A 17,489-nucleotide genomic window follows, 5' to 3' on the forward strand; every position below is an offset into this window, starting at 1 on the left:
ATAAAAAAAATTAAATTAGCTATTAAAAAATCTGAAGAAAATCAAATAAATAGAAAATGTCGGCTTCGGCAATACTATAACCTACTATCATCAGGGGGTAAACCAAGTCTTATAGCAGTCAAATTTCGACAATAGATGCTCTGAAACACAATGTATCCACATGGTAAAATTGAGCTCTCAAGGACGTTGTTTACCCCCTGACGATAATAGGTTAAGGTATTGCCTAAGCCAACATTTCCCCTATGGAATCTCAGTTTCGCCACAAAAAAAATAATAAACGTAACTACTGTGATCCGGGGGCAAACTGCTAACCGGGGTAAATTTGGTGGATTGGGGATAGATATCAAGAGAAAGCTTGATAGCATTTCATTATTAGACTAAAATTGTAGTTTTGAAGAGTTTCTCTTTACCAAAAACTAGATATTTCTGCATAAATATCAATTTTATTCAATTGACGAACAATAGCATTCAATATCAGAATTTCAAACATACGAATCATACGGTTGTTCTTAACTTGAAAGTGACATTTTTCATTGGACAATCAATCTGTTTTTTTTAGATAGGGTTAACTACCCCATTTCCGGTCTATTAAGCACAGCCCGCACTTAGTCTTTCTTAATCTAGCGCACCAAGCGGAATGTTATTATTCTGATGGCTTCCAAATTTATCTACCTTTCCGTATGTACCGTAAGATTTGATATAGAGAAACCAATCGTTGAGATATTGTCAAAAGTCTAACACTGCTTCTTGACGCCAAACTCGGCCTACGGATTCTAAACTCGGCGTTCCAATAACGCGTTCATCTAGATAAAATTGATAAATAGCAGATTTTTAGCGATGGGCCCAATCTTAGATCCATAGGCCAACATTAGAGTCATGTTCGCTATTTCTTAATATCTGCTGAGCGAGATTTATGATAGAAGAATTTCACATGATGATTGTTTTCCCATTAGTACGTCAGAGTTCTCTTTTAAGTTGGCAAAACGATTGGACAAGTAATTCTCTTGGGCGGTGGTTACATTCCATTATTCCAAATGTTTCTTCGAGCGCGTGGTTCAAAGGTCTGGATGTAAGTCGGGGCTTCATTCGCGTCATGTCAAGACTTATGTCCAACCACTACTCGCTAGACGCACATCTCTACAGAATAAACCTTGTTGACAGCAATATATGTAGGTGTAGAACCGGTTATGATGACATTGATCACGATGACATTGATCATTGACGCCTCCAGAGTACGACTGGTGGATACCCTAGTGGCCCGAGGTAGACAACCCTTTCGTGAAGTAAGAGATGTATTGGGAACCCGTGATCTTCCCTACATGCAGACGATCTACGAATTCCTTTGTTTGTCTGATGTTAGAGTTTGATGTGACGATCCCCTCCTTTCGAATTTCCAGCTATTGTGTCCCAGTCTTGTTATCCTCCTGTTTCTGTGCTACTTGCCCCTGCCCAGCCAGGATTTGGTCAACCGTCCGTGAGTAGTATGTGAAGGAGGCTTCAGAAACCAGTTTCCTACCTAGCTCCTTCCAATCTTAATTTTTATCCACTAACCTCGAGCCCGCCACGAGTAATTGGTACCCAATACAAACTACTGCTGTTTAAAATGTAAATTCAAACATTACTGATTCTTGGCTCCGCAAAGTGTCACACACGACTGCGAAATATCTGTTGAAAATATATTTCGTACAACGGTTCATGGAACCCACATTTAATAAGAATAGCTCATAGAAAGTTATTCGAAAGCCATTTAACCCTCCGTTACTCGCGCTGTTGTACTTTGTACAACACTCATGAGTTTTCCATTGCTATTTTGTTGCTGAGTTACCAATCGATCTGAAACCAACGAGTATTCCTCAAAAAACTTGTTTTGATATAAACAAGCTAAACTTTGATTACAGTAAACACCTAAAAATGCGGATAATAGGGAAAATGTAAATGGAAACCGCATAAAATGTGACCATGCTACGTGGGATTTGACTTAATTGATTACAACATGGAATATATCGAGATCCTGGCCAGATAGAAAGTTACTGCCTCCAACAAAGTTGTTCAGGAGATCATAGTCTTGTCGATGGCGGACAGTAGTTCAGAATTTTCTCACTACATTGCGCTAGTATACATGTGAAATTCTCGCATATAAAATATCTCAAGTTCTTGACCAGATAGAAAATTACTGTCGTCGGCAAAGTTGTTCAGGATATCACAAAATTTTTGAAGGGTGGACAGTTCTTCAAAATTTTAGCGCTAGTGAAATGTGAAATTCTCGCCTGTGATATATCTCGAGATCCTGACCATACTGTCTTGAACAAAGTTGTTCAGGAGGTTAAAGCCTAGAATTTGTGAGAAAATTCTGAACTTCTGTTCACCAACCAAAATACCTTGACCTCCTGAACAACTTTGTCGTAGACAGTAACTTTATATCTCATCAGGATCTCGAGATATAGCATATGCGAGAAGTGTACATGTATACTAACGTCACGTGGTGAGAAAATTCTTAACTACTGTTTACAAACCAAAAAGGCTTTGACAACTTTGTCAAAGACAGTAACTTTCTATCTGGTCAGGATCTCGAAACAAGTCACATGCGAGAATTTCACGTGTATTCTAGTGCTACGTAGTGAGAAAATTTCTAACTACTGTTTGCTGGCGGAATCTATCTGATCAGAATTTCGAGATATTTTATATGCGAGAATTTCGCGTGTATACTAACGCCACGTAGTGTGAAAATTCTGAACTTTTGTGCACCAAGCAATAGACATTGACCTCATGAACAACTTTTTCGAAGACAGTAATTTTCTACCTGTTCAGAATCTCGAGTTAGCATACGCGAGAATTGTGCATGTTTACTAGTGACACGTGGTGAGAAAATACTGGGCTACTGTCCATCAGCCAAAAAGTCTTGACACCCTGTACAAGTTTGCCCAAAACAGTAACTTTCTATCTGCTCAGGATCTCGAGCTATTGTATATGTGAAAATTGCACGTATATACTGGCGCCACGTAGTGACAATTTTCTGAACTACCCCACCAACGAAAAGGCCTTGACCTTCTGAACAACTTTGCCGAAGACAGTAACTTTCTATCTGGTCAGGATTTCGAGATATTTTATATGAGAATTTCACGTGTATACTAGCGCCGCGTATTGAGAAAATTTTGAACTATGCACCAAGAAATAGGCTTTGATCTCATCATAAACTTTGTCGACGACAGTAACTTTCTATCTGGTCACATTTATTCACATGTATTCTAGCGCTATGTAGTGACAAAATTCTGAACTACTTTCCACCAGCAAAAAGGTTATGATCTCTAGAACAACTTTGCCCAAGACAGAAACATTCTAACTGATCAGGATCTCGGGATGTTCCATGTTGTAGCCAATTAAGTCGAATCCCACGTAGTACGGATACCGTTTACGCGGTTTCCATTCACATTTTCTCTATTATCCGCATTTTTTGGGTGTTAACTGTGATAAAAGTTTAACTTGTTTAGCTAAAAACAAGTTTTTTAAGGAATAACCGTTGGTTTCATATCGATTGGTAGCTCGGCTGCAAAATGTCAATGTTAAACTCACACTGTTGTACAAAGTACAACGCGCGAGTTCTCGTGGTACAAAAGTTGGCGCGAGTAACGGAGGGTTAAGGTTTTTTTTACGTAGGACTACGTCTGTGATTTCTATATGGGGGTACATTTTGTGAAAACCGAAAATGGAACATGTAACGAAATTATGAAAGATTTTGAACATGAATAACTCAGCTACCTCTGGACCAATTTCAATAATTTCATCACCAATGTATCAGAAATATTTCCACGCATCGATAACAATGCTTCCGACTATTGATTTTCAACAAAAACTATTGAAAAGTGGTAAATGTCAAGCATTGTCCAAAAGTGTCAAAATAACTAACATTCTCTAATTACGTACATGCACATGCTGCTTCCCCAACACAGTCATCAGATAGTCGTTAGTAGACGAAACAAGTTGAAGTGGCATTCGCCTCCGATCTTTGGGCGGCTGCGAATAGGGAGGAAGCAATTGCGTAAAATTGTGCACACTCATCGCCATATTCAGAACCACACGCCCCCAACGACCACACAAAATGCTCTCCAGAGTTGTAATCTTGTAACCAAACTTGGAAACAGGGGTTCAAGTGATTTTGATCGATTCTCTTCATCGTCTTTCTGTTTCATAATAACGTTTATTGTTCTGAATGATAGAAGAGCATAGCAGAAATAGTGCGAAATAGGTTAGTGAAGTCAAAAGAGGAAATCGATGAAGAGAATTGACTTACACGCCTCTGCTTCTAAACCCCATAATTCAGTCGTCATAGCAATGAAAACTAGCATCGCACCGCTTTTGGTTCTTGGGTTACACCAGAGACGTTGATAGAGACGCGCAAAGGGATGCCTAAGAGTCCAATTATTCGATTAACGATTAATCGTAAAAAAAATCCAGCTATTCGATTGAATATTTATCGAATTTTCAATTATTTGAGCGCGTAACCGATCCCTTCTTATTTCTACTCGTTTGATTTAGAGCAGTAGAGTAGTTCCACACAGATTTGTAAATCGTTTCGGATCGATGTTTATAGAATTACTTGTTATTTTACACCGTTGTTACACCAATAGAAAAACATATTTCTCGCGAACGATTTGTTTGATCGAGATGGTGTCTTCGGCGAAGTTGCGGAAAAGTATTGTGCCTTTCAAGAAAAAATATACACTGTAATATTACAAAAAAAAAAATCAAACCTATAAAAAAAAATTAAATTACTCAAATTGCATATTTTTTATATTTATATTGTAGTTTAGATAAAGTGCTACTTATTGACAATGTGCGTTTGCTGGGCAACTCATAAACAAAAAAGTTATGAATTATTGAAAAAAGTACTATTATCCAAAATACTACCTATCGTTATAGAATATCTTTGAAATGGTGTTATTATTAAAATACATTAAATTTACAACAAAAAAGCTCTTGGTGCTTAAATTGCCCAAAGGTGTCATTTTCGAGATACTCGTAGGTTTCTTTTTTCCTCTGTTCGGGACATAACACCACTGCGACCAGTAATTTGATCTATTGTAGTATATCCCGTGTCCTTAGTTTAGTGCATGTCGTATTACTCCATCACTATTGAGAAATGATGAAGTATTCGGTTTTGATACAGTTTTCATTCTTGCGTTCATCGCAAGGAATCGATTCTAACTGAAAGGTTCCGCTATTTATACCCTTCGGAGTTGGAACACCCTCCAAAGGCGCGCCCCTTTGTCAGTCAAAATTGGATTCCTTAACAACAAAAACAAGCAATGACACCGATAATGACCATGCATTAGAACCCTAGTCTTAACCACTTCAAACTAGGGAACAACGATTAGAAGATTAGGAATCACATAGATGAAGACTAACTAACTCATTTTTCCCTTGTTTCAAGATCATCCTCGGTCCAGGCAACCCGAGGACTTATCACTATCAACAAGGCATAAAAAGTAACAAGGACTAAGATGTGTTCCTTTGATTACTGAAAAATCCTGTTCCCCTAGTTTGAAGAAGTTAGGACTAGGAATCGGTGGTAGATCTTACATCCCGTAACGTACCACGAAAAGGTGATCTACCCACGTTACGGGGCTACTCGTAGGTTAAAATTCACTTATCGCATAGTTTGAGATGTTGTTCGTGAGTGTTTAACCTTGAAAATATTTTTAACAAAAAGCCCAATCCATTTCCTTAAACTTTGCAGGTCACAATTTTTCAATCAGACGCACAAGTCTCTATACAGCAAGCGTTGAAAATCAAGCCACTGAATGTCTGATACCTAATTGCATACTTAGGTACCATTTAATTCTTCATTGATACCTAGCCACTTGGGAAGAATATTTATTTCGGTAGCAAAAACTGATGTTTAAAGAGCTACTCCAGCATATCTTCATCAGTCACTAACAGTAAGCAGTCTAAGTCGTTATCTGTAGAAAATAGAAATAGTTTGAAGGACGGTGATTCAGTGCTGTTATACAAAGTTTCGTTTCTGTTAAGGTATGCTTGTTATTCAATATAAATTTTATACGAACATAAGTTAAATGTACATAAAAAAATAAGTATATTTAACGTTTTTTTTTTCAGCGTTCACCAGTACAAAGATATGGATAACCGATTTGTTATGACCCAATGTATTCAACCGATAACAAATGATGATGTAAGGTACATAAAAAAGGATCTGCGAATTCTTTCAGAAAATACCAAACAGAACTTGAACACGATTGGATATTTCGGAGATACAATGAATTTCAATTTACGCATCTGCGGATCTTGCCGTCGAGAAGTTGAAAGACGGGCTAGAAGAGGTGAAAAACAAATCATCGCTGAAAACTCGGAAACTGTTGTTGGAAGGGTTTTGCCTGAAGTACCCAGCCTGTCAACGATACCATCAACAATATCAGAGGCCACAACTGCAACAACTGATGATGAATTTTCGCGTTCTGTTAACATCGAAATATTCAACCGAGGAATTGCTGGGATACAAGTTTCACCGATTGATGCAAAGAAGTCAAACAACGTTTACTATCCTGAACATAAAATCAAGGAAATCAACCAATGAGTGAGGAAGCATATTTTCCAACTAGGAGTGCAGGAGGACCAAACAAGTGCAACACAGGATTTTGAAGAAATAATTCTTTGAATTGAAAGAAACATTTGGCAGACAAGATACCACAAGGAGTGAAAAACTACAGATTTTAACTGTGTTGCCCAAGTCATGGACAATACAAAAAATAATGGATTAATTTAACACCACAAGGTACTTCGCAACAGCAGCTAAAGAATTATTTGAAACTTATGCAGCACATTCAGCAGTTCACAGAAGATCGGGCCATGGCTTAAATGATGCAACGAAGGAACTTGTTGTTGAATTTTATAAGGACGATGAAACAAGTCGGGTGATGCCTGGCCAGAGAGACTACGTGTCAGTGAAAAACGATGGAAAACGGAAAGCAATACAGAAAAGGTTATTGATGACGACACTTAAAGAAGCATACAAAAGATTTAAGGAAATTAATAGTGAGTTAAAAATAGGAATTTCTTCATTCGTGAAACTTCGTCCTAAATACTGCAAACTTTTAACCAGTTCAGGATCGCACAATGTTTGCGTTTGTACAAATCATGAAATTTTTTTATCTTATAACATATAGTTAAAAAAAATACAATATTTTGTATGACTTAAAGTCCTTGACTGATAGTTTAATTTGTGAAAGAAAAACAGCATATTGTTATCTTAGATGTTGTGAGGATTGTCCAGACATTTCGTCAATTGAGGCTTTTTCAACACAGCAATTAGAAGAAAAAATGATTGATCAACTGTCATTCGAACAGTGGGTAACTACATATAGATGTGATATACAAACTATTGTTAAAGAGCCTGAAGATTTTGTTTCATATTTTTTGTGAAAAATTACTCAAACTGATACCGCACGATTTCATTAAAACAGAACACTAAATTCTTAAAAACTACGAATAAACAATTTGCAAGTAGGGGAATTTTTAGTCATTTGTGATTTTTTCTGAAAATTACTCCTTTGTACTGCAGGATGATGTACAATCTCATCATTGGAATGTACAACAAGCTACTATCCATCCATTCGTTATATACTATAAAGAAAACTCGCAAGTGCTTCATTTTAGTTTAATAATTATCTTAGTAGAGTTGACACATGATGCAGTAGCTGTTACCCTGTTTATTTCCAAAATGATAACTTTTTTACGTACAGATCAGAGAAAATAGTGATGAAGATTTATTTTATGTCTGACGGAGCTGCTTCACAGTAAAAACCGTAAGAATTTTTCTAGTCTCTGCAAGTTCAAGTCTATGTATGAAATTGAAGCTGAATGGCATTTCTTTGCGACATCCCATGGCAAAGGACCGAGTGATGGTATTGGTGGTACGCATGGCTACACGAGCCAGTTTAGCCAGAGAACGTGAACATCCAATTAAAAATGCCAAAGAATTATATAACTGGGCAAATAATCGAGAGGAGGAAGAGTTGACGAGTTTATCATTTGGTTTTGTAACATCAGAAGAATATAATACTATGACGGCAGGGCTTAATGAACAATATTGTGAAGCAAGAAAAATTCAAGGAACGCAAAAATTTCACTCATTTATTCCTATATCTGAAAATAAAATTAAAGCAAAATTGTTCTCAAACTGTTCAGATCATGATGCAAAGGTTTTAAATTTGTTTAAATAGACGTATCAAGTAATAATGTAATTATATAATGTGAACTAAATAAATACCTAAGAACACTATTTTATTTAATACATTTTTATTTATGAAATGAATGCCATAATTTGCGAATGGTATTACAAATCTCGGATACTCGATTTGACGCAACTGGGAACCCACCCATTCACACTAACACTGCCATTAAGATGGGAAAGGACGAGCTCCCAGTTACGTCAAATCGACGATCGAACGCATTGTTTAGAAAAGCAGATAAGTATTTTGAAAAAGTAACCCAGGTGGGGTTGTTGCGACAAATTGAAAAATAAGGTTTATTGTCAAAACTTGTTATGCTACAAACCGCAATACACTAAAATACTAAAAAAAAAATCTGAGGTGGGTGGTCTTGGACAATTCTGGAGGGGGCCTGTCCGCTTTTCCCGTTCCTATTGTGTAGCTACGGCACTAACAATGACCCGAAAAGGCTGTCAAACACTTCTTATGATTGTTTTCTATTCTACCGTGGTCTTCGAAACTAGCTAGCCGTATAAGGGGCCAAATAGGATTGGACACTCGCAAGAGTATCAGCCCGTCTGCTGCTGGACAGGGGTTGAACTGGTGTCTGCGACAGGTTGGAAGGCTGCAGAATATCAGTGTCCACCCATCTAAAGCTTATGTGGAAACTTTGCGATTATGTTGAAACTTTGCACAGTTGTTGGTTATTGTCCAACATGTCATTTTACATATTTGGTTCCCTAGTTTTGTACACGGCTAACACTTGAAAAGAGCTTATGCAAAAATGATACGCATCAATAGAAAAACATTTATCTCGCGAACGATTTGTTTGATCGAGAAGCAGTCTTCGAAGAAGTTGCGGACAAGTATTGTACCTTTCAAGAAAAAAATACACTGTAAAAAATTATTTTGTTATTTACAAAAAAATCAAAATTATAAAAAAAAATTACTCAAATTGCATATTTTTTTATATTTATATTGTAGTTTAGATAAAGTGCTACTTATTGACAATGTGCGTTTGCTGGGCAACTCATAAACAAAAAAGTTATGAATTATTGAAAAAAGTACTATTTTCCAAAATACTACCTACAGTTATCGAATATCTTTGGAATCGTGTTAATATTAAAACACATTGAATTTACAACAAAAAAGCTCTTGGTGCTTAAATTGCCCAAAGTTGTTATTTTCGAGATACGTAGGTCGTAGGTTAAAATTAACTTATCGCATAAATTGAGCAATTTTCACCCTTTTGAGATGTTTTTCGTGAGTGTCCAATCTTGAAAATATTTTTAACGAAAAGCCCAATTAATTTCCTTAAACTTTGCAGGTCACAGTTTTGCAATCAGACGCACAAGTGTCTATACAACAAGCGTTGAAAATCAAGCCACTGAATATCTGGTAGGGTAAATTATGGCTTCGGCACCAATTGACTGTTTTCGGCAACCAAAATTGAAACGTTTATTTCACTGTATTTTCCCATCAACACTCTTCGCTGAATGTATTAAGCCGATTCCTTACCTTTTCAGCTTCAATCTGAATACATTTTTACGACTGTGAATTCCTGTTAGACCATATTTTTCTTTAAATGAAATATACATACTACAAAATACGGCTGATTTCGAGTTGCCGATAATAGAACAGCTGGTAAACACGCAGTTCAAATGGAAAAGGTGCCGAAGAAAAAGAGACTGCCGATAATAGTCACTCTCACCTGAGAAGTTTTGAGCGTTGTAAAAACATGTTCAACCCGTTTTGATCAATTCTGTCGATTGGAAATGGTAGAACAGCAAGCAGCAGATAAATTTCAACAAACAAACCTATCATGTATGTGTGTGACACTGAGAAATCGCTAATAGAAGTTCGGACGCTGCTTAGATTGACGAGAATACGTAAATTCCCCTATCTAATTCAGCCCAGTGGCAGGCGCATAGGCAACATGTTATACCGTGACAGCGGGCCCAATAAACGATTTGAGCCCGGGAAATGCTGCCTACTGTCAAACGCTGCTGTTGGTATAGGCCTTGTTACTGGCCTGACCTAATTCCATACTTAGGTACCATCTAATTCTTCATTGGTGGAGTCGGCCTAAATACCCCTAATTTGGGTCCATACATAAATTCAGCAGGCGACTAAATTTTCAATAGCGACCAAAAATATACATTAATACCGTCCAATGACGCGTTCATCTGAATAAAATTTATCTGCTATTTAGCGATGGGCCCAATCTTAGATCCATAGGCCAACAATAGAGCCATTTCCTCTACCTAGTCACTCGGTAAGAATATTTATTTCAGTAGCAAAAACTGACATTTAAAGAACTGCACAAGCATATCTTCAATCAGTCATCAACAGTAAGCAGTCTAAGTCGTTATCTGTGGAAAATAGAAATAGTTTGAAAGACAGTGATTCAGTGCTGTTATACAAAGTTTCGTTTCTGTTAAGGTAAGCTTGTTATTCAATATAATTTTTTTACGAACATAAGTTATATGTATATAAAGGAATAAGTATATTCATATTTTTAATCCTTTAAATTCGTCGAACCTCTTAACGGAATCCATTTATGTGGGTTGGTTTAATTCCTTTAAATTCCGTTATATTGCTTATCTTTTGACAGATACGCGTATTTCGTCTACTACTTGCAGACTTCATCAGTGCCAAGTATTCAACACCACTGAAGACTCCATCTTTTATCTACGAGTTATATACTAATCAATAGGTACAGGTATCAGCAGGTATCCACTGCCATGTCACAATTTACCTAACTACCTACCTAAATTTAGTCTCCACAGGTAGATGCATGCCACGATGTGTGGTATTAGGTAGCGTGCTAAATAGTCTCGAGTATCCGTTTCCTTGATCTATATAAGCAATGCTGATGGATTATGTTTAAATATTTCTAAACTTTCTGCTACGTCTAGTTTCCATGGCGAAGATACACTTCGCAGGATATTAATGTTATCCTTTGTCAAATTGTGTCTCTTTGTAAAGATATGTTCTGCAACCTTGGATTTAAATTCATAATGAAGTCCTTTATCCATCTCTTTGTTAGCCTTTTTACCTCTGCGATGTGTTCCTTAAACCTTGTTTCCAAAGTCCTTTTCGTCTGACCAATGTAGATTTTATTGCAATCTGGACAAGAAATTCTCAAGTTCTTCACACTTAATTCAGATCACCGAAGTCAGTAGAGTTTTACCGGGTTTTTGAACAGCAGATTCAAATGACCGTTAAGCGTGATAAATCAATAAAATTGACAAATTTTATTTTTTATAGCTTAATGGAGTAAACTAAACAAAGTCTGTACAAGTTCGGAATACATTAACTAATTATTGGATTTTTAAAAGATTTTCAAACTTTTACCGAACAGTTCTGTAGTTCAAAATTTACCGATCGGCAGAGGCCTGGGTTAGTGTGTTTCTCGATTTTCTTGCATTTGACCGCAGCTCGATATATCTCAAACTCCGTTCATGCGGTCTCCACTAATATCCTGCGATGATGAATCCCTCATTATTGTGAGCAAATCTTACATTCCCTGGTTGTGTTACTATAGTAGATGGCAAACACGTTTTTATTCGCGTTACTTTTTGAGAAGGAGCTACGTTTTGCTGAGGGGTAGCAATTTCGCTCAATCGAAAAAATCACGAAAAGATGGAAAATTGTCTCGAAGTTGTGAAAATAGGTATAATCTACTGTGTAGCAAAACTGTTTATGAACGTGAAATAAAATGGACTTAACGACTGCTATAGAAGACACCCATTTCACAAATGACGATGATTTTTGAGGAACACTAGCTTCTCTCCCAGATGTTAATGGATAATCTAGACTTCCCCACGAGCTTTGAGGTAACTTTCCTAAAATCAATTTGTTTTGAATTATGTTACGCTCTAAAGGGGAGGAGGTTGTAGAATTCTGCGACAAGCAATGCATTAGGTATAGGTAAAATGCGAGGAACGGGGAAAGGGGTTGGTAAATTTCACCTAATTAATACATGACTCCTTTCTGATTCACTCACGTGAATTTTCACCCGCTTCCGCATGCAAGCAGTGATTTTGATAAGTGCACACGAAATACGCCTACCTTTTTTCTTTGACTAGCGCAATATCGTAATCAACGCAATGAGCAATTACATCCATAGAACGATGCATTGTGTCAACAATTGCTCACCGATTATCTATCGTTGAGCAATTTAAGAACTACCCATGTCCAGTAATCGTCTCCGGTTAATCTTAATCCGACCTTTTCTCTGCCTATAAAAGCTCCCGGAGGAAAACCGTATGAGCGTAGTTGGCTCGGTAGTCTTAATCAAAATGAACAAACTTATACTGGCGTTCGTAGTGACGACAATTGCCATCGGCACCGGTCAGGCATTTGTCCCCGTTTTGAACCGCTTCCGTCGGAGCCCTTCGGCTCGTTGCTGCAACGATGGATTCGAGGATTCCATGAACCACGAAAAAGTGGTCGCCGTGAGACGGACCTGCGCCGAGGAGTTAGGATTGAATGAGATGTCTGGTAATGGAGAGGATTTGTTTTTGAATCAGTTATTTTCACCAAATTTTAATTTTGAAACAGAAGACGAGCTCCTGAAGAGCCGGGAAAATCTAGTGTGTCTCGTTGAGTGCATTGCCAAAAAGCACGAACTTGCCGACGAGACCGGTGATCTACGGCACGAAGACCTCGCCAAGGCATTGAAGGAGCACTTTAGTGTCGCAGAGTGGAAGGTTCCTCTGGTGGATGATTTCATCAAGCAGTGCTTTGATCATGCCGAAGAAGAGCACGAAAAACATGCCCCCGAGGAGGGGAAATGCAATCCGGAAGGGTTCCACTTTTCCTACTGTCTGTGGAGACACTTTACGCTGGCCTGCCCGGAGGAAATGCAAGACGATTCGGAACGGTGCGAATCGATTCGCGGTAAGCTGAAAAGCGACGAGAAGATTAGCTTTTGGAATAACGATATCGACGAGACCAAGTGAAAGCGAGAGCTTTTTGGCGCTTGAAGCTATACCGGGAGCTTTCTAGTACCTGACGATGGCGATGTAACGGACCGTAACGCTGTGTATAACTATATGCTTGTATTATAAAATGTGATTGATTGCTGCATTAAATTTAAATGTTGTATTAGTAACAATGTGGACTTTTCTTTTTAATTCGTTCAAACGGAATTATTGCATTCCTACTGGAACTCAAACTGTTCAAGGTATGTATAGTTGAACAATATTATAACAAGCAAATAAGGATCGCTGAATCCCTCACTATTTTAAAATTAACCTTCTTACCTTTCATTTGAGAGATAATAATCCCGTAGGCTAGCGACACAAAAAATAAAACCTTGAGCTTTCCAGTTTTTTTTTTTCAGGTTCAAAATGTATGCAGGTTTTCGGTTTCACTCACCCAGAAAAATCTACTGTTCATTCAAATTTTTAAGATTCCTATAAACATTAGTTCTGGTTAAAACATTTAATTTTAATGATATTCTAGTATATACTCGTTCGTGATAATTATCGGGCCAAATTGCTATTTAATCAAGTTTTAAAAAATCAAACCAAATTGACCTTAACACATCGCTTCTAGCAAAATGACAAAATGATGATTGTCGTTTTTTAATTCTCAAATAAAAAGGCTGATATTTTATGAGATTATCAAGCAATCGTTAAGTTATAGTATGGGACAAATTTAGGGAATCGTTCCAATGTTTTTCAAATCCAAATTAAATTAAATTTAATTTTTCTAGGTGCTCCAGCTACTACAGTACCTTACCAGCCTTAATTGTTATGATATATATCTAAGTTTGTTTACATTGCTTCTGTTTTGGCAATTCTGAATTTTGAACAGGTTTTCTATACCTGCATGTCAGTATAACAATTGTCACCTTAACACTAAAAACTGGAACTAAATCTTAGCTGAATCTTAATCGTTGAAATTGAGGATTGCAAAGATTTTGCCAGAAATTATTAATTATTTTGTTGAACATTTGTTCTAAAGTCTCATCATTCGAAATTCTATGTACCTCGGTAGTACTGTACCAGGGAGGAAATTTTAAAATCATCTTCAGAACTTTGTTCTTAATCATTTGAAGTGCTTTTTTTCCTGGTAGTGCAACAACTAGACCATATTGGCACAGCGTAAAGCATGGCCGATCTAAAAACTTGTCTAAATATTAGAAGTTTATTCTTCAGGCAAAGTTTGGATTTCCTGTTTATAAGGGGATACAAACATTTCATATATTTGTTACATTTGGCGTGAATGCCCTCAATGTTATCTTTAAAAGTTAATTTTTGGTCATGTACCAATCCAAAATATTTCACTTGACTTCACCAACAAATTGGAACTCCGTCCATAGTGACTATATGAATACTACTAGATTTTAAAAAGGAAGCTCTAGATGAATTTTGGGAGAAATCTTCCATTTTTGTAAATAAGAAGAGAAAATATTTACACTTGTCTGCAGTCTCCTGAAAATAACACAAAGACTTCTTCCTTTAGCGGAATGCCCTGTGTCATCGGAGAACAAAGATTTATGGCAACCCTGAGGTAAATCAGGGAGGTTTGAAGTGAAAATGTTATACAATATAAAGGGTGTCCACGATGAAATTGCCACACTATGGAATTGCTCTAACTTTTTAACCGTTGGGTAGAATTTAATGAAAATTTGGGTGGATTTAGTTCATAGTGCATTATTTACATCCTGCAAGTTTTAAAGTTCTGTGATCAAAACTCGCGGAAATGGAGTCGAAAGAACAGCTCGTGCGTGATAAAATCTTGCGCATTCATCACGAGAACAAGGATCTCTCGCATCGTTCCATCGCTAAAACGTTGGGAACCGTGAATTCCACGGTGTCGCGAGTGATTAAGCGGTTCGAGGAACGGTTGACCACCGATCGGAAGCCCAGAAGTGAAGGAAAAAGTATTTCGTACAACACCAAAAAGCACAACCGCGTAGTTGGGGCCTTCAACCGAAATCCGAACGCCTCCGTTAGGGATGTGGCTAAGAAGCTGCACCTAAGCCTAAGTTTTGTCTAGAAGGCCAAAACTAAGGCTGGGTTTCGAACGTTCAAGGTACAAAAGGCCCCTAATCGCGACGAGAAGCAGAACAAGTCCGCCAAAACCCGTGCCAGGAAGTTGTACCTCAACATGCTGACGAAAGTTGAATGCTGCATCATGGACGACGAAACATATGTGAAGGCCGACTTCAAACAGATCCCCGGCAACCTGTTTTTCACGGCCAAGGATAAGTTCAGCGTTCCGGAGCATGTCCGCACTCAGAAGATGTCCGGATACCAAAATTAATTAAGTGGAATTATATGGAAGATAACCCCTTTTTTTTGCTGTTTTATTTAAGCATTCCGCTAACAACCCAATTTCATTACTTCAATACTTATTGATAAAAGCAAACTTGTTGGACGGTAGCTAGAAGCTTCAGCTATATATTTTTAAGCGGCTTCAAAATTGAAACAACTTTTACATTTTTCCATTTATCAGAAAAGTATGCCAAATGGAAACATCTGTTATATCATTTTACCAAGAAAGACAAGGTACTCTCTTATAGGATTATAATTAGGATATATAAAATTCCATCATCACTGGGAGCTTTCATATTTTGAAACTTTTTAGTTATAGACCTTACTTCGTCCAAATCAGTCCCCCAGGAATCATCAAAAGTATTTTCCTGAGAGGAAATGTTCAGATAATTCCGCGCAACTTGATTATCAATAGGACTAGTAAGACCCAAACTGAAATTATGTGAACTCTTAAATCGCTTAGAAAGTTTCTGCGCTTTTTTTCGAATTTGTGATCAAAATTTGCCACCTTCTTTAAGTAAAAATAAAAGTGAAGAAAAGTGCTATTTGGTTGTTGTGTGGTTGGAGTGGAGAGAAAAATATGCGTGGAAGCATCGGGAATGCGCTCCCGGGTGAAGTGATTTGGTGAGTACGTTCCAGTTGAAGATTGTTTTTTTTTATATTAATTTATTTGTACAGGCTCAATCGAATAAACTTTACAGAGCCGAGTTATCATTTGCATTATACATGATTAATGTCTTAAATCTAGAGTTAAAGGAATTGAACCAATTACTCGCGGTCGTCTCGAGGTTAGTGGAGATTTACAATTTTTTGGATGGGGAAAGGGAGAAGGAGGTTTGAAATATGATTTATTATACAAATATTTAATTAATCCTAAAACATGAACTTATTTCTATTCATCTTGAAAACAAAAATTAAAAAAAAAAACTACACGCACAATACACAAACTAAACACAAGGTTAATCAAACTTACAATCTAAGGTTAGTATTCTTAAAGTAAACATATATGAGTTTCATAAACTCCAGATCACGTCTAGCTAAAATATCCCGAACTGGAACATTAGGTTGTCTACCTCGAGCCCGAAGGGAATCGCACAGCTCAGATCTGACTCCACGATGCTCAGCACAAGACCAAAGGATGTGATCGGCGTCTTGGTAACCTTGTCCACATTCACAGAGATTGCTGTCTCCCAGCCCAACACGAAACAAGTGAGCGTTTAACGAATAGTGATTGGACATGAGGCGAGACATCATACGAATGAAGTCTCGACCCACATCCAACCCCTTGAACCAAGGACTCTTCGACACCTTAGGGATGATCGAGAATAGCCATCGTCCCAAACTTCCTTCACTCCATTTATTTTGCCAGCTGGCGAGCGACTGTTGACGATAAATGAAGAAAAATTCATTGTAGGCGATTTGTCGATCGTAAATATCGCCTTGCATAGCGCCCACCTTAGCAAGTGAGTCCGCCTTCTCATTGCCCGGAATCGAGCAATGAGATAGGACCCATGCAAAGGTGATGACAAAAGATCTTAAAGATAAAGCACTCAGAAGCTCTCGTATTTTCATGAGAAAATACGAGGAGTGCTTTACCGGCCTCATGGATCGAATAGCCTCGACAGAACTGAGACTATCCGTAAAAATAAAATAGTGATCTGGTGCAAGTGAGGCGATCGTTTCTAGCGTATAGTGTATTGCCGCCAGTTCAGCAACATATACCGAACAAGGAGCTTGAAGCATTCGAGAGGCGCTATGAAATTCGTTAAAAATACCAAAACCAGCGGACGACTCTATTAGTGATCCATCTGTGAAGAACGATCTTGCGGAATCAACTTGGCCAAACTTTGCAGCGTAAATTGACGGATGGAACGATGATGTTCTGGGATTCCACGAATCTCCCGCCTCATAGATGAATCAAAACTAACTGAATTGCCGAAGTCGGAGAAGCATACACGATGGGGATTATGCTGTG

General features: G+C 37.6%; 1 protein-coding gene across 2 annotated transcripts; it reads left to right on the forward strand.

Moving 5' to 3' along the window:
- Nucleotides 1–12,522: 12,522 nt before the first annotated feature.
- Nucleotides 12,523–13,316, forward strand: LOC135697699 (uncharacterized). 2 transcript variants are annotated; one of them, XM_065217484.1, is made up of 2 exons: nucleotides 12,523–12,728; nucleotides 12,789–13,316. In XM_065217484.1, exons 1-2 carry the CDS (start codon nucleotides 12,527–12,529, stop codon nucleotides 13,187–13,189), a joined length of 603 nt encoding a protein of 200 aa, XP_065073556.1. In that variant the 5' UTR covers nucleotides 12,523–12,526; the 3' UTR covers nucleotides 13,190–13,316. The 2 variants fall into 2 exon arrangements, with proteins under 2 accessions (XP_065073556.1, XP_065073557.1); XM_065217485.1 differs by having other exon boundaries at nucleotides 12,792–13,316.
- The last annotated feature ends 4,173 nt before the right edge of the window (nucleotides 13,317–17,489 follow it).

This window comes from Ochlerotatus camptorhynchus, unplaced genomic scaffold (genome assembly GCF_037179485.1).
Source record: "Ochlerotatus camptorhynchus isolate MF236.1 unplaced genomic scaffold, CSIRO-AGI_Acam_v1.1 ptg000077l, whole genome shotgun sequence".
Classification (NCBI taxonomy): Eukaryota; Metazoa; Arthropoda; class Insecta; order Diptera; family Culicidae; genus Ochlerotatus; species Ochlerotatus camptorhynchus.